General features: G+C 45.1%; 1 protein-coding gene across 1 annotated transcript in view; it reads right to left on the bottom strand.

Moving 5' to 3' along the window:
- IZUMO4 (IZUMO family member 4) overlaps positions 1–19788 on the bottom strand; it is a 1032821-nt gene extending 1013033 nt beyond the window's left edge. Inside the window, exon 1 of the mRNA XM_069620420.1 lies at positions 19414–19788. Within this exon, the coding sequence (XP_069476521.1) occupies positions 19414–19672 (259 nt within the window). The 5' untranslated portion in view covers positions 19673–19788. The remainder of the gene's footprint in view (positions 1–19413) is intronic.
- Between the last annotated feature and the right edge of the window lie 4004 nt (positions 19789–23792).

Genomic DNA, 23792 nt, shown 5'->3' with positions numbered 1-23792 from the left:
TTCTCCGCTCTTCCACGTAGTCACCAGGGCAGAGGCGGAGCCGGAGCACGATCAGTTAGCCCCGGTGGCCTCGGAACCAGCGTACGTCTCGCCCTGCAGTATGTCGCACTTGGTCACAGCTCTAGTCTTGGCGCGCAACGGGCGCCGCCATCTTGCGGGCCCCAGGGGCTCGAGTTTGGGCTTCCCGTTTTCTGGCTTTGCTTCTCCGATTCGGGCCGGGAGTCAGGGAGAGTGTCGGGAAGTGGTTCCCCTTCCGTTCTGTCCGATCCGGTCCTGGATTACCGACCCGTTACCGCGATATTCTTGTCATATGGAAGGATCACGGACGGAGCTCTGCAGGAGCCTGTCTTCACAGCATACGCGCAAGCCACGCCCCCCCTAACGGTGCTAGTAGCCATGGCTTTGCTGATGCTATCAGCAGAATCCAAACCTGACAGGAGAGACTCACACATGGCTTCTTTGCTGTCTCTAACTATGGCTAAGAACCATCTCTCTCATCCCCTTCAGGAATGCGCTCTGCCGCCATGGAAATGCAGTCCCATAGAGTGAACGTACACTTTGTGAGGGCACATGTGGAGTTGGCAGATTTGAGGGCGGCCATACTCCCTGCAGAAAATACCTTTCTTGCCCATCCATCTACTCTTTTGTTGTCCCTACCTGGAGGGATGATAAGGTAAGCCGCTTGCTTAGATGTTGCAGTAGCTGCCTGCACCATCAGACTCTCTGGCGTGGGGTTTTTCGACAGGTAGTCTGGTTCACTACTGGAGGGGCGGTACTTCTTAGTCAAGTTTTTATTTACAGCCGGATTGGCTTCCGGTGTTTCCCAATTCGTTGCCACCCCTTTCTGCAAGGCAATGTGAAACGGTAAAATATGGGATCCGACTGACGACCGTTATCTAAGATGTCTGTTAGATCATCTTGTTCGTATGGCAATGGAGGTCTACTCCAACCCATGTAGTCGACTACCTTAGACATGATTTGTCTGTAGGATGGATTTGCATGCTCCCCAGCCTCTGGGCTCCCAAACTCCAACTCAGGTGAGGTATCCACCCCACTTGCAGTCTGTAGGTTGTCATAGAGGTCTCACAACATTGACTCCTCTGCAATAAAACTCTCAGGTACATTTGGCGTACAAAACTGGAGGCCAAATGGAGCCTCTTCATCTGACTGCTCATTCTCTTCATAAATGGAAGGAAGAGACTCAAAATAGTGTTTCCTGGGTAATGGTACATAGGTTTTCTCAGAATTGAGGGATTTTGTGAATATGGGTTTGACGCTGGAAGAGTCAGCAAAACTTTTTTTAATAGGTGCCGTAGATTTTACTGGGGTGCGCAGCGTCGATGGAGCAGCTGGCAATAATGGTGCAGCTGGCGTCGATGTCAAGGGCTTGGCTGCCGTTGAAGGTACCGCTGGAGTCGAATGTGTTCATGGCGTCGAAAACCTCAACCTCAACTTATGCTTCCTGCTTGACCAATCCTTCGATGAGACTTCATCGGATAGAGGCCTCGAGGGATGTCGATGCGGATCGGGCCTTCGTCCCGGGCGTGCAGGATTTAGGTCAAGCCCTTTCCTTCCCAGCTTCTTTCAAAGGTGCGGTAGGAGCCTGGCTTGGAGACTTTTGTTTTTCAAATATTTTGTGCAGCTCTTCTCGGAAGGAGTCCCACTCGGGCAGAGTGGACTTTTTGGTTGGGCAAGAGACTCTCTCAGGGGAAGCGCCCGATGACGAAGTCGACGAAGAAGACCTACGGCCCCTTCTTTTAGATTTCTTCGAGGACGAAGAAGAGTGGAGGGAGCAACTCCTTGATCTCGACCGCTTGCCTTCTTCCTCAGAGGAGAGCCGCCTCTCGACTCAGGAGTCAAAGGCGTCATAGTTTGGGTAAGAGATTTATGGACTAAACCTACCTTCAACTTCCCCTTATATTCCTTCAAGGCCTTTCCAGTCATAGACAGACATTTGGAGCAGTCAAAGGTGTTATGTTCCGCCCGAGGCACCACAAACAGATTCAATGGGGATCTGTCAAAGACATTTTCTACCCCAATCCCGACACTTTTTGAACCCGGTCTTCGGGGTTGTCGGTGTCCGTGAAGAAGACATTTCGATTAATCGAAATAACGAGGTTGTCACAAAAGTGAAGAAGCGCACCGTATTTCTCAAAGCTAACGCTGTTGCAGAAAAACGTAACTGAAGCCAACGGGCGCTGCATGTGCCATATATGCCTTTGATTACATCATCCTCGAGATGGAGGCCTTCTAGAGACATCAAGTCAACGCCATTGACGCAAGGCTGCCTATGCCAAAAAAAGATTCCGTAGCAGCTGAAGCTGGATAGCATATATCAAAGATGAGGAATACGTAGGCGGACACAAGCCATTCGAAACGCCAAGACATGGTCAGAATCATTAGAACTTTTTCTGCACATAACCAAGAACTGTATAAACTGTATACACTATTTCAAAGACATTGGAAAGTTCTGTTATTAGACACAAACCATATTTAGCATTCAGAAGTGTGCAAACAATTGATAATAAGATCAGTCCGAGTTATTTGGAGGTAGAAGCACCGAGGAGGGCTGATATTTGGTTAAACAACAAACAGGTTTTTACAAATGCGGCACTTGCAACATGTGCAAGTATGCCCTTAACAAAATAACTTGCATCCAAACCTATACCAATAAAAAAGTGGACATTCATGGGTTCATTAATTGCAAAACCAAGCATGTGATTTATGTGATTTTTTTGTATTTTCATGAAGTTTTATGTTGGAAGTACCAAGCGTGAGCTACAATGGCATATTCGTGAACAGCTTTATGCCATACGAACTAGCAATCCGTACTACCCTTTGGGACTTGGTCGACAAGTTTTGAGGCAGAGATGGTACATTCAGATCCTCATATCTGACTCAATATAATGGGAAAGCCATGTAGCTAACAACCTGAAATAATCTGCAGACGACTGAGTCAGGTTTATATAAGGATATCAGTACTCTATGGGCTAAATAGCCATATGTATACTTGCTGTGACTAATTATAATTCACGAAACACTTGTGTACAGGCACGTTATAAATGACATATATCATAACTGTATGTATGCTTGCCCTGATTAATTACAACTTTATGTCAGAATGGGCAATAATATACAGGGGGAATATCCTTTCGAGGTGTACTACTGTACTTTTCTATCACAAATATTGGAAACCACTAAAGTGGACATGTGGGACTGCACCATCTTACAATTCGGTTACAATGTGGTTTAGGGCCGAAAAAGACCCAATGGTCAATCAAGTGCATTCAGCCTATGCATTTCGGTGTACAACACCATCTTCAGGGCTATGCATACTTAAATATATCATTTGTACATATATTTAAGTATGCATAGCCCTGAAGATGGTGTTGTACACCAAAATGCATAGGCTGAATGCACTTGATTAACCATTGGGTTATTTTATGCCCTAAACCACATTGTAACCGAATTGTGGGAATGTGAATTAAACATAATTTACAAAATATTACAAGAGGTTTTTGTTATTTATATAAAGTACTATATTTCTTCTTGAAAGAGAAAAAGGAATGTTATGATAAAAAGACTTTGATGAGAACTTTTTCATGCTCATTTTTTGAGCTAACTGAGAGTGTCAGATTCAATGAGGTGGTTCCACCTTGTTATTTGTTGTTGCATATATTTCTAATCCTTGTGTAATGGGATTATTTCATTTTTGACAGCTCCAGGCTAAAATGAACAAAAAATTTATTGAATTGAAGAAATCTTAGAATTATAAAGAATAATTGAAACCTACAAGTGGTGCCCACTTCTACTACGCTCACATATGTGGGTGTGCCGCTCACAGTGCTGGCTGATCAGCCAAGGTTCTTCTTTTTTGTAACTATAAATAACCACACAAGCAATTTATAGGTAATTTACAAAAAATATCTAATATACCATACAGGGATGTGAAACAGAAGGGGACACACATGAAAAGATATGAACTATATGTCTTACAGGGTTGGCATCAACCAGAGGATGTACCCATAATTCATGCAGCAATTATTTGGAAATAAGCAGGAAGATTGAAATGATGATAAATGCATCATCTTCCATTGTAAAAGGTAAAAAGCAAATACTGCAAAGACAAGGCCATAAATAAGTTAAGACTAACCAGCGATATTACCCATGGGGTAACTATGGGAGTATATTTGATGTATGGAGCCGATAAGGTACCAGTTAGAACATAAATAAGTTGAACATTATGTCAATAACTCATAGTTAGAGCCGAATTCATACAATGATACAGACTATTCGGATTCTGATAGCCATGAAGTATAACCTCACAATAATTACTAGAATGGAATTAAAGAACAGTACATATATATCTCTACATTTTTATACATTTTTCAAATCCACCCACATCTTTTTTATTTTCTACACTCGTTTACAGATATAACTGAATAATGTATTGAGGGAATGTGAATAAGGATGCTTTTTTGCTGAGTATTTTAGATGTAATAGGATATAGTTAATAGCCTAGATAAAGCCAAAGGGTTTGGCGAAACAATATGCACATGCACCAAGAGGTTATTGTTGGCAATTCATAACCTAAATGTGTGGAAAACTGAAAATCATTTATGTATTTATACAACTGTATGTAGTGTAATATGACACAACATTTACATAATTAAGTTAAGTATTAAGTATTAAACTGTATGTTTATGGAAAAACAGTTTTTGAATGGATTTGTTCATTGACTGACTAGTTTAAGCAACTACACAGGATACATAACATATATAACATTGAGGTTGGTGCTGCAAACTCTGATTTAAACACCATCACAAGTTTTGGAATACAAAGGAGAAGATGCTGACAAGATACAATTTGCTGGAATCAGGAAGTATGAAAAAACTTTGAGATGTGATCAAAGAGAGCTCAGCGTGAGAAAACAAGAGGCCAGATATATATTTGAATTGAAAGCAATTGACAAAGGTTAACAAAAAAGCATAATTAAGTATCTTTTTGCATTAAAAATCTTTGTCTGACCATACTTTGAACCATTTGACAACATGATGTGAGATCTAAATGTTTCATTATCTTTGAAGAATGGGGATTGCTTTATCATATGAAGCACAAATAAAATGGCTACCAGTCTGGACACCTTAGTTGCGAATGGCCAGGGCGTTTTCTTGGGGAGTCAAACCATCACACTAACTTGCTGTCATGAGGCTGCTTTATTAAAAACTCAATTCATGACAAGAGAGTTAACTTGATCAATAGCTCGAATAATTGAATTGTTGTGATCAATACTTTATCTTCCATTCATCAGAAGGATGGGAATCAAATCCCACTACAGTAGGTTTATTTTGTAGAGATAAATTGCACTTATGGTTTAACATTAGCACATAGTAGAATTGTTTCAGATTAGTATCATCCTACTAGCACAAGGTCAGATTTTCAATGTCACTATGGACTTTTTCTGACATGAGGAGTAGTAAACACATACCCTCAGCATCTAAAAAGTAATTTGGGCATGGTCAGGTTCATCCAACTCAGACATAACGTTAATGTCTTCAGATCCACAATTTACTCAAACTGTTTTGTGATAAATTGGGGATTGGCGTAATAATAATACTGTACAACAATATATGCCACATTTTTGGGGGGATTTATCCACATACATAATTTGTTTCCCGACGAGTTGGGATCAACACAATAATTATAATTTCACGATTAACTTGCACATTTTAATAGATTTACCATTTTTTAGAGACTCAATAATATTTTAGGCTCACATTTATCATTAATAATTTATAGAGTTATGAGATCTGGCCTATTCACACTCAGCCACAAGGGTACCAAGATGGCACCCATGGAATCCAACAGTTAGTTGAACTTAAGCAGGCAAGTCCATTTTTGCTGCTCATTGGTACATTTTGCATGGTGATCTTATGGCTGTAGCTATGTAACCTGCTGAGTACCAGCAGAATCTGGTTGTTAGCTCGTATAGCATCAGTATGCTTCATCACAGTTCCAAAGTGGAACATTGCAGTGGTAGGGATGAGCAACTCCCAGTAGCCTCCACACTTTGTTCTAGGCCAGAGAAGTGATGCTTGCAGGGTCAACGGGACATGGACATGGATCTGCCAGCAGTGGGGGTACCACCAACTAATGTCCCACTCGTCCGCCAAGCATTATTCAAGCTTAACATGTGGGATGCTCCCTCCCCCCAAAAACCAAAAGGTTGCAAACGGCACTTGCGCTGCTAGCTAATATATCTGAAAATCCGGTGCGGCGACGCCTCCCTGCACATAAGACATAGCCAAAGTATCCCATTTGAGGCACACCACACCCAAGTGCCACACAAAGGCGTTGATAGCGGCTGCTAATTCTTTCAAAAATTTCATGCCAGGCCATATAGGTATATTTTGAAAGAAATAGAGGATCTTAGGGAGAATTGTCATTTGAAGCAGAGCAATTCTCCCACAATGGTCAGGTGCAGGCACGTCCAGGTCAAAGGTTTAAGTGTACAATGCGCCAGATATTTAGTATAGTTAGAATCATGTAGGGTAACATGATGTCGAGCTACCGTGACCCCTAAATACCGCATTGTGCTTGCAGCTAATGCAAAACTGAGCAGATCCTGGGGTATAGTTGTGGTGTCAGTGAGAGGGAAAATCTCCAATTTACTGCAATGCACCTGGAGATCAGAACATTCCCCAAATGCAACAATGTCATGCATGATGGGGTGTAAGTGGGTTTGCAGATCCCTGATACAAACTATGGCATCATCTGCATATAGAGATATAGAGAGACAATATCCGTCTCTCTGGCTATACGAATGCCCCTATGCCTGTGTCTGTGCCTAATAAGGTCTGCCAATGGTTCGATATCTATGGCAAAGAGAAGAGGAGACATGGGGCACCCCTGTTGAGTGCCCCAGGCTATGTGTTTTGGGGCTGACAACATCCCATGGGTACTGACCCATGCAACTGGGGAGGTGTTGAGTAGCCGCACGTATAATCTAAAACCAGGACGGAAACCACACTTTTACAATACAGCGTAAATGAAGCACAATGAAACTGAATCAAATGCCTTTTGTACATCTAACGTGGCTGCCACCACCCGAGTGCCTAGATCTATTTGAGCCAGGACATTGAAGGGTCAGCGCAGGTTAAGTGCAGTGGACCGGCCAGGTATAAAGCCTGATTGATCAGGATGCATAATATGGGGCATTTAAGGAGGCAACCTAGAGGCTAAAATGTTCACAAAAATTTTGATGTCTGAATTTATCAGAGAGAGGGGTCGATAAGACCCAGAGAGGCCAGAGCTATCCCGATTCAAGTCTAAGATAGTGTTAAAGCCCCCTCCCCACAAAATGGACACTAAAGGATTGTGTGGAATACTAGGTGTAAAACTTGTTCTTGCCCCAACGTTTGGCGAACCCCTCACAGCCCACAGTTAAACCATGGGTTTCCTGCAAAAATAGCATATGAACATAGCGGCGTTCCACACAGAGCAATGGTTTCTGCTGTTTCACAGCGTTCCCAAGACCCGTCACATTCCAACTCATGCATGTAAATTCACCCACCATCTATTGTTAGTGTACATATCCCCACCAAACCATGAACCGCCCCCAGTGGGGTCTTTCACCAGCCGCCCTCCCTGCATTGCCCATAGCGTAATAGAACTGTTATGTTGTCACCAAGTGCCATTTATATCCCCAGTATAACTCACCCTCCCACCACCCTCATCTTCCCCCCAATCGGGAAGATAGTACCCCGAAAATAACCACACAACCAAGCTCTGCAACACTTCATGGGGGGATCAGCATACAGGTATCGATACGTACAGCCATGAAAGAACATGGTATTAATCTGAAATATTTTTTTCTGTATCTGTCAATAACAAAAATGAAAGGGGCTCACTAACACCAACATGTATTTAGTGCAATGAGATTTGTCAAGTAGGGGCCATCTAGACCAGAAGGCATGAAAGAGTAGATTATAGAAGCATCAGTAACCAAAGAAAAGACATGGTCAGAACACAGAACAGTTAAACCCGCTTCATGTTGTGGCAGAGTACCCATCCAGGAACTTCATGGATTCCTCAGGGATTGTAAAGAAGCATGTTTTGCTGCTGCATTCTATAAAGAGTTTTGCAGGATATAACATTGCATATTTCATGTCTAATTCCCTGAGTCTTTTCTTCAGTTCCAAGAAGGTTTTCCTCTCCTGTTGTCCATCGGGTAGGCATGCAGCTTACTGGAGCCCAAGTATAGTTCTCCTTTCACGCGGGCGGCCCGAAGGATCACCTCTCTGCCACAATAGTTCAGCAGGCGGGTGATAATTGGGCAAGGCGGTGCTCCGGGCTTAGGCACCAATAGTGGGAGGGCGTGCTCAATCGTGAACTCTGGCGACAATTTAGGCTTGTCTAGAAGGGAGAGGATAGTATGTTACACAAAGTCTTCCATAGTGCTGTTAGGCAGAATCCTGTGCAGTGCCTTTAGGGACCACTACACACAATTAAGACTACAGGTGGCAATACAAGTTTTACCTTTGGTAAAAGCCTGTACTACTATGTTAAAGTGGTAGCAGTAGCGGAGCAGCCAGTCTTATCTCAAGAGTATATGAGCAGTAGCAGAGATTACACAAAGGGACCACAATTACACCACAATTACTGTGACTCAAGCAAACACTGACTCAAGGGTTTAGGTCAAAACAATATAAGTACATTTATTTTTAAACCATTTGTTATCAACACGACACTTCTATTAATTCAAAAACCACACGTAAAATATACTACAACTAACCAATTCACTTTGTACAGTATTAACTCAAGATAAGTACCCTGTGTTTGAATGGACCAGTGTTACGAAACAGAACACGTTACCGTGAATACAATTGCGGTCACTTTTTGATAGTTCGGTCTACTAGAAAAACAAATGCTACTGGGGCAAAAACACACTTAGCACCCGAGATACCCAGAGCGAGTTGGGGGCAAAAATCACAGGCAATATGCTAGTTAGGCAGACAGAATCGAAGAACACACATAGGGCCTCATTACGACCCTGGTGCTAATGGGTTAACAGCGCCGTAAAAGGCTGCGGTGCCATTAACCCATTAGTGCCTGATTACGAGGTCCCTTTGCAGGACCCGACCTTAACGGCTGGTCTACACCAGCCGTTAAAGTAGGGACCCGCAAAGGGACCTTGGTGCTAAGTACGGTACCGCAATTTGCGGTACCGTACTTAGCGCCTTCCCCATTCCCATTGAGCCCTATGGGGCAAAAATGGGAATGGGGAAGGGCCATGGAGGAACGGGGAATTACTGCCCCGCCAACCTTGTAATGGGGTGGTAATTCCCCCTTTCTCCATGGCGGAGTCAGTAAGTTACCGGCATGGACCATGGTGCTATTAGCACCATGGTTTTCCGCCTGGGTCGTAATGAGGCCCATAGACAGGAATTCAAGAGTCAAAGGGCAGGAGCCAAAGTCAAACGACACCGGGTGCCTGTTTTCGAGGATCACACAGTCGGACAATTCAAGATTCAACGTTGCCAAGAGTACTTTGATATTGTCAATGTTCGGAAGCAAAAGTTATAAGAAGGAGGGAAAAGTAAGGGCAAGCCTTAAAGTAGAGAAATAGGGATTTCAGCCAAAATTCCTCAAACAGGACACAGTACCTTTCTCAAAGAACAAAGCTGGTGACACGGCAGTTGTTCCTGTTGGTTTCCCGCAGACCAACGCTTTCCTGCAGCTTCAGCACAAAGAAGGACAATGAGGGGGTCCGCACCACACAGGGATGAGGCCAGCAGCAGCGATAATGAATAAAAGGTGCGCTCCTTAAAAACAGGAGAGGGTCTTCAGGTGGCTATCCGGACCACTACAGCAGTGTGCAGCGATTTCAACCATGAAGGCGACCTCTGGCTGAAGAAGATGAGCTGGTTATCCCCACCAGGCTCAAGGGAAGAAGACTCCGGACTGGATCTCCTTTTAGTCGTTGAAGGGTAGATAGCTCAGGACTGCAGCAGGGCTTCACCGGTACGGGGAAGTTGCAGCAGTCAACCTCTCCTCCACTTCTCGTCGGTTCCTTGTAGTTCCAGTGGCGACTTTCTGACTTCCAGCCCAAGAGACCTGCCTTTTATGCGAGAAACCCCCATTCCCACAGCCTGGCTGTCAATCACCCAGCAGGGGGGTTGTCCAGCCCAGACAACCACCTTAGCCAATCATGACAAACTGCGACTTGGGTTTGCTAGGATACCTTGTGCAGGGGGTGACTACACCCATCCCTCACATTCAGCCCACCTAGACACCCAGGTGCCTTGAGGAGGGCTTCTAGGTAGAAGCCCGCCAAAAGACAGTGAACAAAGAAGGCAAACCTAGTTTGCCACGCAAAGTAAAACACAAGAAGGAGTTTAACAAAAAGAAATGGCAAATAAACCACACCAGAGCCAAACGAAAAAGGATTTGGTCAAGCGGGTTAACGTTTGAGGCTAACAAAATAGCCTACAATATTACCACGGTTATATAAGATAACCGCGGTAGAAATTTAGGGTAGATAGCACTGCCACCAGCCATGTCTAAATGTTAAAAGAGCGAAACAATGCTCTAGGAGGTACAGATAAAAAGAGTTAAGAGTTGAACCCTTCCAGCATTCCATGTAAGATGGTGTGTACTGGATCTGTGGTTACATTTGACTAAGTAAAGTTAATGGTAACTTTACCCTTTTCTGGGGGACAGTAGTCACCTCGGAAATGGAGTCGGTGGGAAGTCTGAACGACAATCCTGTGTCACTGCACTGAAGGTGCTGAGTGACACACACAAAGAAGGGGGCTACTGAAGTGGTGTGCTTCAGAGCTCACAATCTTAAAAACAGGTAAAAGGCACATAGCAAAATAGGTGTAAGAGTGGGGGAAAAGCTCACACTCTTACCAAGTGGAAAGAAATAACTCCAGAGATCCTGCAAAGCTGCTGAGGGACTCACTAGGTAAGGGAAATTAGCCATAGAATGAGAATTCTCCCTAACAAGTGGCTTCAAAGTTATTCTCAGGGACTCCAAAGATGCTAATATTGTTTTTCCTTGACCTGGATTCCAGTTTGTCATTCTTCCTGGTGATAGCCTGGATTTGCTTAGTGAGGTCACCTACATCGCCTTCAGCCAAAAAACATCATCTTCCACCACCCCTACTCTGTTTTGGGCCTCTGTAAGCCGCAAATCAGTTTTTCTAGTTTCACCTTGATGGAGCCGATCGTGCTAGTGATGTCAAGTTTACTGAAGAAGGCTGAAAAACCTTTCTGCATACAGGCCATCATTTGCTGAAGTTCGGTAGGTTCACTCGGTTCTGTAGTGTTACTCACAGGGACATTGTCGCCCGAGGGGGGCAGAGGCTATGGGGCAATTTTGGTAAACATATTGATGGAGCTCTGCTTACTGCCAGCCTCTTCAGTCATGTCAGCCTTAGTTGTGCTTGGGTAGCCCCAGTAGTAGAAGGGCACAGCCCTACGCCTTTAGCAATCTCAAGAGACGAAAACCGGTGTGGGCAACATTGGCAGCCCTATCTCCAGGAGCAGCACGAGGTGGCAGAGTCCCAGTGGTAGAGCAGATGGGCACTGCACCCTTATGCGCAGGGCAACAGTTCTGAGTAACTTGTATCAGGGGGCCAGTGCTGCCCCACTGCAGCTATGATCCTAGGCAAGCAGAAGGCAGTCACACACATACAGCACCGAGCAGTGGCAAATAAGATATGGGTAAAGGGTACTCCACTACCCCAATTGTTTCCCCGCTTGTAGTGCAGAGTGGCAGGGCACACTCAAGATGATCAGCAGGTCAGGAGATATCTGTTGGAACAGTCTGTGGCAGAGGAGGGCAGTATTTGTTCCTCGTGCTCCTTCAAGTTAGTGAGATGTCTGAGAGATGGTGCACTGTTTGCTGCAAACCAAAAAATAGGGAGAACGAAGGAGAAAGGGCGAGGGACAGTGCTCCAAGAGGTGTAGATGTCTGCCAGTACCCAGCACAGACCCTGCTTCATGGGTGACCAATGGAGGAATAAGTCAATAATGCATATATATATTCACAGCTTCACTTCACGGACTCACTTCTCTAGTGATAGCCTCCAAAACACTTGTGTATGAGCGCAATAGAAATAAAATATCAATTGAATTCAATTCAAAAGCGCTCCAGTGTAATTCAGGCATGCAGCTGGAAAGCGGGACCAATATGAATGAATGCGCGGGCTCTCCACGCGCCGGCTCACAGGATCCTCAGCTCGCCGGAGCTCCGATGCCCTCTTGTATTGGCTGCACGCGCTGTACCGCAGCAGGGGCACCCGCTCAAATGTATAACAGGTGGGGGGGATTCAGTGGGCCTAAGGCTACTCACCATTATCAGCAGCAGAGTGCTGGGCTCCTAGTGTAGCCTCAGCACAGCCAAGCTCCACCTGGGCAAGGGTGACCTCCTCACTCAGTAATTAGTGTTGCGGCTGCCTTTTTCTCTCAGTAGCTGTGCTCACTCTACATCTACTCACCGCAGGACGGGGGGATTAATCTGGAAGCCCCAAAGGTGGAAAAGTTCTCCTAAGCAGTTAACAGCACAGAATCTGAACATACCTGCACTCTAGGTGCCGAACAGAAGTGCAGGGACAGCCGCTGTGAGCACCAGGTCACGGGAGCTCCAGATCTATGCTGCCATCTTGGCTCGTGCGCAACAGCCCCCCCATCTATGCACTTTTAAGACTGTTTCCTCACTGCAATGGTGTCAATTATATCACCATCACTTTAACATGGGTGCATACACGGCTGCAGAATATATATGTAAGGGGGCACTTTCCATGAGTGCTCAGGCACCACACGGCTGTGGGGACTCAAAGGGAGACCCATTATTTTCAGCTTAGAGGTGATTGATAAAGTGACTACTCGGATCAGAGACTGTTCATTAAACATGTGAACATAAGCCAATAATTGTTTTTTCATGTTCTTTGTTTGTTTGTCTTTCTCTCATTTTTGTTTTATTTTTTACATATGTTCATGATGTGTTGTTGGATTAATAATTGTCATGTTGTTGGTGTAATTGGTGGGTTTAGCTCCAAAATAATCATATGTGTGATTTTGTGCTAGACAGTAGATAACGGACTGTTTGGCGATACTAGCAGAATCATTTTGTACAGCTTGCACCCTGTACTATTTATTTTATTTATTTATTGGATATTTGTAAGGCACCTACAAGACAAATGGTGTCCCAAGGCACCATAAGACAAAACGGGGAGGGGGACAAGGGAGAAAGATAACAACGGTCCTACTAGGCTTTGTGACATTCGGATCGTGCAGTAACAGGAAGTGGGAGTGAGAGGGTGTAAGTGCTGTTCTGTGAGAAAAACGAAAGTACTGGGGGGAGTGCTGGGTAAAGAGGAGAGAGTGCAAGTGAAAAAGGGAGGGGCAAAGGAGTGTGGGGAAAGAGGGTCACAGGGGCCAGGGGAGGACAGGAGGGCAAGAGCCAGGTATTGATTGGGGTGCATGAGCTGAGGGTTAATATGCTAAGTGCATGGAGGGGGTGGACTGGCCGGGGGGCCTGGTGTCCTGTAGAACTCAGAGAGGAACCAGGTAGCCAGTCACTGGGGTGTTAGCAGGGGAGGGGGAGAGAGAAGGAAGAAGAGAAAAGGAAGGTCTTGAGCTTCCAGAACTTGAGGAGATCCGGCCCAAGCATGAGAGGGCCAGGGAGACCATTCACGAGGGAGGCTCCTGCCGAGGAGAGAGATCTACCCCCCACTCTCTACTCTCAGGCCCCAGAAAGCCTTGTGGATGATGCAGATGGTCTTGAACTTGATCATAGCAGCAACCGGGAGCCAGTGGAGAGATTTTAGGGCTGGAGAGATGCGGTCCCTGAATAGCAGTCAGACAGTCAGGGATGAGAGAGGAGGAGGAGGAGGCAGTAGAGGGAAGCTTGAAGAAGAGCTGTGTGTCATCAGCAAAACAATGGAAGTGAGGAGAGAAGGAGGAGATCAGGTGGGCCAGAGGGGAAGGTAGATGTTGAAGAGCCACGTCAAGAGGATAGAGCTTTGAGGGACGCCGCAGGTGGAGAGTGTGATAGGGGAGAGAAAAGGGCTCAGTTGAACCTGGGAAGGTCGGTCGCAGAGCAATGAGGTCATCCAGTTCAGTACCAGGCCCGTGGTGCCAAGGGTGTCCCACAGCCGATTTGTCAGGGTGGCTTGATTGACGGTGTCGAAGGCAGAGGAAAAATCCAGAAGGATAAGAACGGGAGGAGAGGTGGAATCGAGATTTGAGAGCAAGTCTTCACGAGTGTTTAGTAGAGCGGTTTCCGTGCCTCTGGCTGTTTTGAAGTCAGACTGGTGGTTGTGGAGACAAGCAACAGATTCAGTGTGCTGGCTAAATTCAGAGATGGCCAGCGTCTCTCGGAGTTTGCTCAGGAAGGGGGTAATGGAGCTACAGCGGTAATTAGCAGGGGAGAAGTCAGCATAGGGCTTTTTGAGGAGAGGATGCACAAGGAGGTGCTTGAGGGGTAGCGGGAAGGAGCCAGTGGCAAAGGAATGATTACAGAAATCAGCCAGGGTTGGCAAAAGGAAGGCAATGTTGCCCTTGATAGTTCTGGATGAGCAGAGGAGCACCTGCTTGGAGGAGACTTTCATAGAGAGGACTTCTCTACAGACCTCATCCAGTGCTATGGGCGAGAAAGAGGAGAGTAGGAAGGAAGGGGAGAAGGGGGCCAAGGCAGGCCTGAGAGCTGGGGAGGGAGGGGAGTAGAGGAGAGTGAGGACAATAAGTCCTGAGTTTTGGTTAAGAAATGGGAGGCTAGTGAAGTACAGAGGACCAGGGATGGCAGGGAAGAAGTGGATACTACAGTAGGATTGGCAAGTTTCTTGCAGATTTTAAACAGGTTGCCCGTGTTGTTAGTGGCCCCAGAGATCCAGGCTTGGAAATGGGCCCTCTTCTTCGAGCGGATGGAGAGTCTGTATTGCCTTTGGAGCAGGCAACAGACCAATCTGTTAGATGATGTGCCTGATGCCCGCAACTTCTGCTCAGCAACTCTGCACTTGCGTTTCAGAGAGGCTAGGTCGGAGTCATACAAGGCACTGCGCTTTTGAGGCAGGCTTCATGGGGATCCTCATGACAAGGGCAAGGATGTCGAGGGTGTTGGTGATAGAGAGGTGAACATTAGCAAGGGCAGAGTCAGTGTGGGAGTCCGTAGCAGGAGTGGGCGGAGGAATGAAAGTGGAGGCAAAAGCAGCAACCGACATTCACTTCATCGGTCGAATGACGGAGAAGGAGACTGACAGTGCAGGCAGAAGCTTAGCGGGGGGCCTAAGAGATCCAGTTGAGAGGACAGGAGAGCATGGTCAGACCAGGAGAGAGGTGTAGGGAGAGGGTTAGAGATGGAGATGTCTACTGAGATACGAGCATACAAGGTATGTCCGGCTGAGTGTGTCAGACAGGAGAGATGAATGGTGAACGAAAGGAAGTCACAGAGGCTGCAGAAGAGTCCAGTGGTCTATTATAAATATTGTTGTTTGCTTAGCAAGAATAGATATATGCACATTGAGAGCCCTGAAGCAGAGAAAGGTTTACTTGAAAATAAATGTGTTGGCTCATTGTTTGTACCAATTAATGTATAAGAAGCTTATCAGGCCTGGGAATTTTACTTGTTCTTATTACTCTTACGAATTACACTTTGTGACTAATAAACAAGCTGATTGCTTGTTAAAAGAATGCTTTCAAGGCTTTTCAGTTTCATGCTTTGAACACAAAAAATTGAGTGAGCGCATTTGAAACTTGATTATTTCATGTTTAAAGACTGAAGGTACGTTTTTGGGCTAAGCTTACTTGCATCAAGGCGAGTGTGGACCTAAAAAGTATATATATTCTGCAAAATATACGTGAAATTGGTAATGGCAATATCTACAGCAGAATAGACTAAATAGCACCCAGCTTCCCTCAATTTCGAACCCTGGGCCCTATGATTTTTTTCAAATTACTACTGCAAAATATGTAAAATGTGTTTCAATCGCTCGGTTTGGGAATGTGTGCCCCCGTAGCGAAAATCAAAAGTTGGCCTCCCTGTGCCTTATCATCTGATATCTATGCTTTTTCCCCTTTTCATTCTGTTCTCAGCGATCACTGAGGTGTCTCTAGCAAATGAGAATGCGTTCCTGACACATACAGTGAGACACAGAGAGAGGGAGACAGCGCCAAAGAGAAAGAGTGCAGAGAGAGAAAGAGAGCGTTTGATCTAATATAAGATCCGCCAAGTACAGCTACTAAATTAATGTTTCTTGCCTCCACTCTTTCTCAAGGTAAGAATAATGGGACTGAGAGCTAGGAGTGACGACATGAAGAGAAATTCAATAATGTGTTATATTTTACGGTTTTTATTTCACTTATGCAATGGAAGATCACTTAATGATTTGTCATAATGGTCTCAAACATAGAATGTAATATTGCAAATGAAAACAATTAATTGAAAAACCTCTAAATAATGAAATTCTAATGGTGCATTGATGGGGACTGCAAGCAACTGTAAAAAGGAACAGCAGACAGACAGGGGCACATAGTTGGAGAACTAGAGAGGCAAAGGCACAGAGGTATGGACAAGGTGGGGCGTAGGGAATTGGACATGTAGGGGAAGTTATAAGCTACAGAATTTATCCAGCATATTCTGTGTGTATTGTAGTACATGGGTTACAAACATTTAGTATTGGGGACAACAAGGGGTGACATTGGTTACTAACACTTAGTATAGGGGTGAATTTGTTAGGCCACAGGCTCTGAGTGCACTAATATCGTAGCAGGTGCATGAACACTATCGCTGTTCATAGCCAGTTTCAGAAAGTAATGCAAAATTGAATGCTGAATAGCAGTGCTTCGCAAGGCAGAGCATGCAGTTTAACAGGACAATGGGCCTTGAGAATACACATTCATTGTGCGGAGCAGGAAGAGGAAGGAAGATGCAACATTATTGGGGGTTTGTGTTACGCAGAATACTGTCCAAAGGTCATTTACGCCAGGGGCTGGAAAATTACACGACCAGAATCAAAGTGGCAGGATGGGTGCTGGAAGGTTCTGGCACGTGGATTGACAGGTGACAGATGACACCCCAGATGGCTGGGGAAATGGTAAAGAAAATGTATGGAGACATAGGTTAAGAGGCAGTTTTCACTGAAAGGTTTAAAAGAGAGAGAAAGGATGAAGGAGGGGTCTTTTTAGTCTTTTTCCATGGAGCTGCCTGGTCAAAGAGATGCTGCTGGCTGGCTGAAAAGAGGGGGCTGTCCAGCTCAGCTACCCTGGAGGTTTTTTGGCTAGGCTGGAAAGTGATGTAGCTGCAGATGGTGTTCCTTGAAAGCTGCATTGGGGAAGTGTCCTGGCAGAAACGGGCCGAATCGTACTTGGTTGCAAGAAGGGCCTGGCTAGTCAAGGGCGGGACGATTATTACGAAAAGCAAAGAGCTTAGTATGAATATAAATACGTCAACAATCAATTAGGACCCATCTGCAGGATATTTTAATTGGCAAGGTGTCTGAGTGTACACGGAAGGCAGAACATTTGGAATGCTTCGTGTACCAAAGGATTAACAAAGTAGCCAGGGGTTTATTCATTCACGCAGAGGGGGTCAGAATCACATAATCACCAATCTCATAATCTCATAATCTTGCCACTAGTCCAATGTTAGGTAAGGGTAGGGGAGTAACTGAGAGCTGAAACTGTATTCATAGTGTAATGCTTTCATAGGCAAAGAGTGCCAGTTAGGATGTCTCAGGTTAGAGGGAAAACCGTTACATTTGAATTGCTATGCTGGTCCAAAGTATAATGCATTTTGATGCAAAGTGTGTTTTCTTATATTCTCGCATGTGCCCAATGTAAAATCCTTATTGTTGCAGAGTGTGTTTTTCTGTCTGATTAAACTAAATAGCTATCTAAAAGTGCCTAACTGTGAAAGCGTGTGTGGTCTTTATTGTGTCTAGTTCTGTTTGGGTTGCACCGAGACGTAAATGCGCATCCAGAATGAAATGCAGGGTACAAAGTCTATAAATGGCTAGCTAATATCCTGTGGTATACAAACTGTGGCAGAAAGGGAAGTGTCAGGATTTATCCTACAAACAGCAGGTGAAAAAGCAGCACAGTAAAACAAAATGAAAGAAAGTAATTGCATGATTTTCATTACAAAATCTACTTTAAATAATTAACACATAGTAATGCAGTGATGGGGACAGACTTGGTCCCATAAATGAAAGCTGTACAAACAGGGGAACAGGTAGCAGGTAGATATGTGGACCGAGTGGTGAGGTGGGAAAAGGACTGCACGTGGAAAGGGGCACAGATTTGGGGAGTGAGCTGAGGAGGCTAGCTCTGAAAGCATTTGAGTCTAGACTAGGAGCAGTCTGAAAGCAGCATAGTGTGCAATAAATTGTCAGGAAAAAGGTATACTAGGGACTAGATGTAGGCATTTTAGACATATTTCTGGAAATAAGTGTACATTATACTTATCTAAGTCTGAACATGTGTTTCACTTTAAAATGAGTTTCACGTTTGGAGGCCATTATGTCATGTATATTCTGGGAGAGGTTCAGTTCCATTTTATTAAGCTTTATAAACTCAATATGAGGGGCGTGCTGTGTTCTACGGGCCCTGCTGGCTGGGCTAAATACAAGAATACATCAAGGGCCTTTAATATGGTTTTCATCCCTAAAGTACTCGGTATGGCCAGTGGGTGGGCTTAATAAAGCTATTATAACCTGTGTCAGTCTTAATAGTATATGGTATGAATAATTATATAGGAGTTTTAAGAACAGAATAACGTTCCATGCTGCCAGTAGCCTTGGAGCGCAGCATTCTGAACCGCCCATGGATTATACAAACCAATCTGTGGGCTACACTGGTTCGTAAAGCCCAAGGATTGCCTAAAGAGAATTCTCTTACAGCACTGCAAGGATTATAATATGAATGATAAAATTGTGATCTACTTGTATTTCTTTGAAAGACATCACTCTACAGCTGTGCCAATGGTCATGTGCATCCATCCAATTTTCTGTGAGAAGGACGTAGTGTGGGTTATCTTTGGGGCTATGAAAGCTTTCGAAATTGACCTGCATACTGTTACCTTTCAGTTGCTATGCATGACATCTCTTCAGTTAACTACATTTTAGTTTTTTGATGCATGGATGAGAATGAAGGGTGTAGCAGTAAGAGCTGCAAACACTTGGGTAGGGACTCAAGATAGCAGCCAACAGTTTTAGATTTTTAGATTTTCCCTTGTCCCCACTCAGCATGTTAGCAGCTCCCAGCCCCTAGCTGTAATCAGTTTGGACTGATATCCATGCAATAGTGCTATAGTGTGCAACATAGTTAGAGGTGGGTTTATTGACAGTGGGAATATTGATATTTTTCCAAGTATGAAGATTTGCCCTAGGGCTCAGACTGTAAACTCACGGATCTCGGGGGAGATGGTCAGTTTGAGTCCCTTTAGGGTTTCCTCTGGCCAGTTCTCGAGCATCTGCTGTGATGTCTCGCGGTCCCCGGCCCACCATGTCTTCCAGTTCATGTTCTTCTGGTAGTAGGAGAACTTGTCCTTGTAGGCCGGGTCGCACTGCAGGCAAGCCCCAGCCAGGCTACCGGCAGCCAGCACTGAACAGAGCCAGAGCAGCCTGGCCAGGAAGGTGATGCGGCCCGCTGCTTGCTGCCTCCTCATGCAGCGGGGCTGCCGTGCACCCTATGCCCACCGCCAGTGCGTCCGTTTCTGGGCCTTGCTTCTTCATGGGCTGTCTCTGAACTTAACTTCATCCATGCCCAGCTTTTCCCAGGACTGAAAGCTGTGCAGAACCTGACTGATGTCACAGAGGATGTAGAGTATGTGTCATAAAGACAGACTGCTGTTAGAGTTCTATTAGAGAGCAAAGGCAGGAGTATTGATTACAACAGCAGGCTTCCAAAGACAGACAAGCTCACCCAGGGGATACAGTTTTTTTTATGCCTCCTGTACTTCCATCCGGTATGTCTCACTAAGATGGTACACAGAAGACTTAATTAGAGAAAGCCTCAGATGGAGATGAATGGGAAAAGTCTGGAATTACTGATGTATTTCCAAATGTAGATTACTAACCTGTTTTATCTTTCGTTATAATTATTAGAGATGTTTTGTTGAATGGTCACTGCTCAAATAGGGATTTCTTTTGAGTTTTGATAGATATCTTTCTGCAGTGTCACAGCCACAAAGTACTTAATGCATTAGACGATTTGCTACACATTCCTTAAAGACTGATAGGAGAAAAACAGTGAAAGACATGAAAGAAAGATGGCATCCGCTTGCTATTTTTCGCAACGTGGGCGCACCTATCTCCCGTTTCTTGGTGATATTTTCCTTCCTTCAGATTTTTGCAGAGATGATGTCAGGTTTGCATTTTACATTTGATTCTCGTAAAAGCACAGGATGGATTCAGAGGGCAACAAGGTATCCCCATTTGGATAAATCTAGCTACACTTTAAACATCTGTTTTTTTAAAGTCATTGCACAAGAAAGATGTGGATCTTGTTGTGGTCTTTTGCTAGAGACGAAAACGGCATGGGTGTCATCTCTCTGCATCTTCAAATATTGGGTGACATATCATGGCACTGTTTGGCTAAAACATTGTTAGCAGAAGGTATATACGGCTGCCACTGTTCATCATATGCCATAAAAATGAAAAGTATTGAGAGTTGTGACTATACCATGAGTAAATGTGTGGTGATTTTGAGGATGACGGATGTTACCAGTTCATGTAGTTCACTTAGTATCTAATGCATATTTATTCTCTTTTCCTAGGCAAAATACATTCGTTGTTCAAGTAATCTGAAATTAATTTTGTTATTGTGACTTCTGAATTTTAGAACTGTTGAAAAACTATTGAACAGCAAGATGGAATGATTGAGCGGATAACAATTAAATGTAAAATGTGATTGCAACACAGAGATCTGGTGGACGCCGGAGAACCTTAAGCACAGTCAATAATTTTACTTTATGATAATGTTTTTGTAATCTCCAGACATTTGGGTGAAATGTACTGTGCCTGTCAGCAATGCTTTTTTTAATTGGGCAAATCGGAAACATGGTCCACAAAGCTCTACATTATATTGGCCCCAATGTATCACTGATACCCTTTATACACAACCTTTCGATACACTGTAAATGATGTCACTGCTAGGTTCCTTCTTGTCAGTCAATGGGGATGGAAACACATGCACCTTCAGGCGCTTGCGCTGGCCACAAGCACACTGTCAGGGGGCCAAGAGTGGGACGTAGGCGTCCTCTGAAGCACATACACTTTCAGGCACCCATATCTCCCAGTAGCAGTAGTGGCTGTGAGCGTTGCAAGACTTCCTGCTGCTCCCGTGATGCGAGGGGACTAGAGTTCGAATGTTTCATTAACTGAGTGACTCTTCGATCAACTGAGTCCCAAGACTCGATCCACCGCTCTGCTAGTTTTGATACATTCAGTAAATCAAATAGTTCACACGTGTGGCTATTAAGTATTTATTGTTTTTATTTATCCGTTGCATTTTTATATATTTGTATTTTTGGTGTGGGAAATAATGACCAGAACTCAATACGGGCGAATATGTAAAGTGCTTTTTAGTTGTTTATTATTTATTATTTTTATTCATCCTGTTTTGTAGTACATATTGAATGCACGACATACAACAAAAACAGAAACAATGCATACTAGACTTCCTGTTCAACCCCCAATCCACTACCTTTTTCAAAAGTGGTGTTCAGCTCCAGCTAAAGCTTCCCCTTTCCAAGCCGCCTCCCAGCCTCCTGCTTTTCGCACCTCACAGACTGCAGAGGACAGAGGTTTTGGTTCATCAAGCCTACATTATTTGGCGCTATGGTTCCAGCTGATGTAAAAAAGTGCAGGGAGTAGGTCAGAGGTGGTTTGAAGCACTCTGCAGGAGGTTCGATTATCCATGTGTGCTTCAGTCTCACACCACATACATCAAAGCCCAAAATGTATTACTTTAAGAACAATAAGACATGATAAAAGACGGCCCAAACCATAGCGCACATTTCAATAAAGAGACTCCAATAGATTTTGCAAAAGTATGATCTGCTAAGCAAGTTGTGGATAAGTTGCTGTAAACCAAAACCCAAACCTAAATTCAAAGGACATACATTAAAAAGGGTAGCCTAGTATGTTTGTGATTATTATTTTACCCCCAAAAAAAGAAATGGCATTGGGTGTCAATTAAGACATAAGCTGCTCTATTCAATCCCTGGATGTACTGTCTAAACCAGTTATGGACTTTTAAATACATAAAGAATCTATCTCCAGCTAGCAAGTGAATACACAGAGGGCCAGATTCATGAAATCGGGCGCAGAAAAGGCGCAAGGGCCGTGCCCCGAGAAGGACTCTGTGCGAGCCGTCGCAAGAGAAATACTTGCATTTCACGCATATTTATGGATTCCCAGAGGCATCACTAGCCGTCACGCAAGTAACAGCAAGATGCGCGCAGAATGCCCACAACACGCCTCCACGCATACCAAAAAGCAAGTGAAATGCCTAACACGGCGCAAGCCTCTGCACCATACCTTGCCCAGCATACAGCCCCCCCCCCAGCTAAATCGTGTGTAAACACCCCGCTATACCCAGGCGCATTCCATAGAAAACGTGTGCTCTGCCACGCAAGGGCAGCCCCTACACCAGCTAAATAGCACGCCAACACCTTGCAATCCCTGCTCGCACCCCAGCGTAGACGACGCGTGCCCTCCCATGCAAGGCCAGCCCCTACACCAGCCAAATCGCAAGCCAACACCTCGCAATACCCGGTCGCACCTTAGCGTAATCACACAAAACCACTCTGCAAACCCCGGCCGCACCACATACAAGACGTGTGCCCTCCCATGCAAGGCCAGCCCCTACACCAGCCTAATTGCGCACCAACCCTTGCAATACCCGGTCGCACCCCAGCGTAATTGCGTGAAAACACCCTGCAAAGCCCGGCCACACCCCATAGAAAACGCGACCCCTCCCACGCAAGGCCAGTCCCTGCACCAGCCAAATCGCACGCCAACACCTTGCAATCCCCGGTCTCACCCCAACATAATCGTGCGAAAACACCCTGCAAACCATGGTCACACCCCAGCGTAATCGCGCGTCACCACCTCGCAATCCCCTGCATGCAGCCCCATCCAGACGGGGCACCCCCACCCCAGCTCCCTCACCTGTTGCCTCTCCTGCAGGCAGCCCCCACCAGACGGGACACTGGCACAGCCCTACGCCTTTAGCAATCTCAAGAGACGAAAACCGGTGTGGGCAACATTGGCAGCCCTATCTCCAGGAGCAGCACAAGGTGGCAGAGTCCCAGTGGTAGTGCAGATGGGCACTGCACCCTTATGCGCAGGGCAACAGTTCCGAGTAACTTGTATCAGGGGGCCAGTGCTGCCCCACTGCAGCTGTGATCCTAGGCAAGCAGAAGGCAGTCACACACATACAGCACCGAGCAGTGGCAAATAAGATATGGGTAAAGGGTACTCCACTACCCCAATTGTTTCCCCGCTTGTAGTGCAGAGTGGCAGGGCACACTCAAGATGATCAGCAGGTCAGGAGATATCTGGTGGCACAGTCTGTGGCAGAGGAGGGCAGTATTTGTTCCTCGTGCTCCTTCAAGTTAGTGAGATGTCTGAGAGATGGTGCACTGTTTGCTGCAAACCAAAAAATAGGGAGAACGAAGGAGAAAGGGCGAGGGACAGTGCTCCAAGAGGTGTAGATGTCTGCCAGTACCCAGCACAGACCCTGCTTCATGGGTGACCAATGGAGGAATAAGTCAATAATGC

This window comes from Ambystoma mexicanum, chromosome 1p (assembly GCF_040938575.1).
Source record: "Ambystoma mexicanum isolate Mex_15411 chromosome 1p, UKY_AmexF1_1, whole genome shotgun sequence".
Classification (NCBI taxonomy): Eukaryota; Metazoa; Chordata; class Amphibia; order Caudata; family Ambystomatidae; genus Ambystoma; species Ambystoma mexicanum.
Note: the sequence above shows the minus strand (reverse complement) of the source record. Positions and strands in the feature narration are given on the sequence as shown.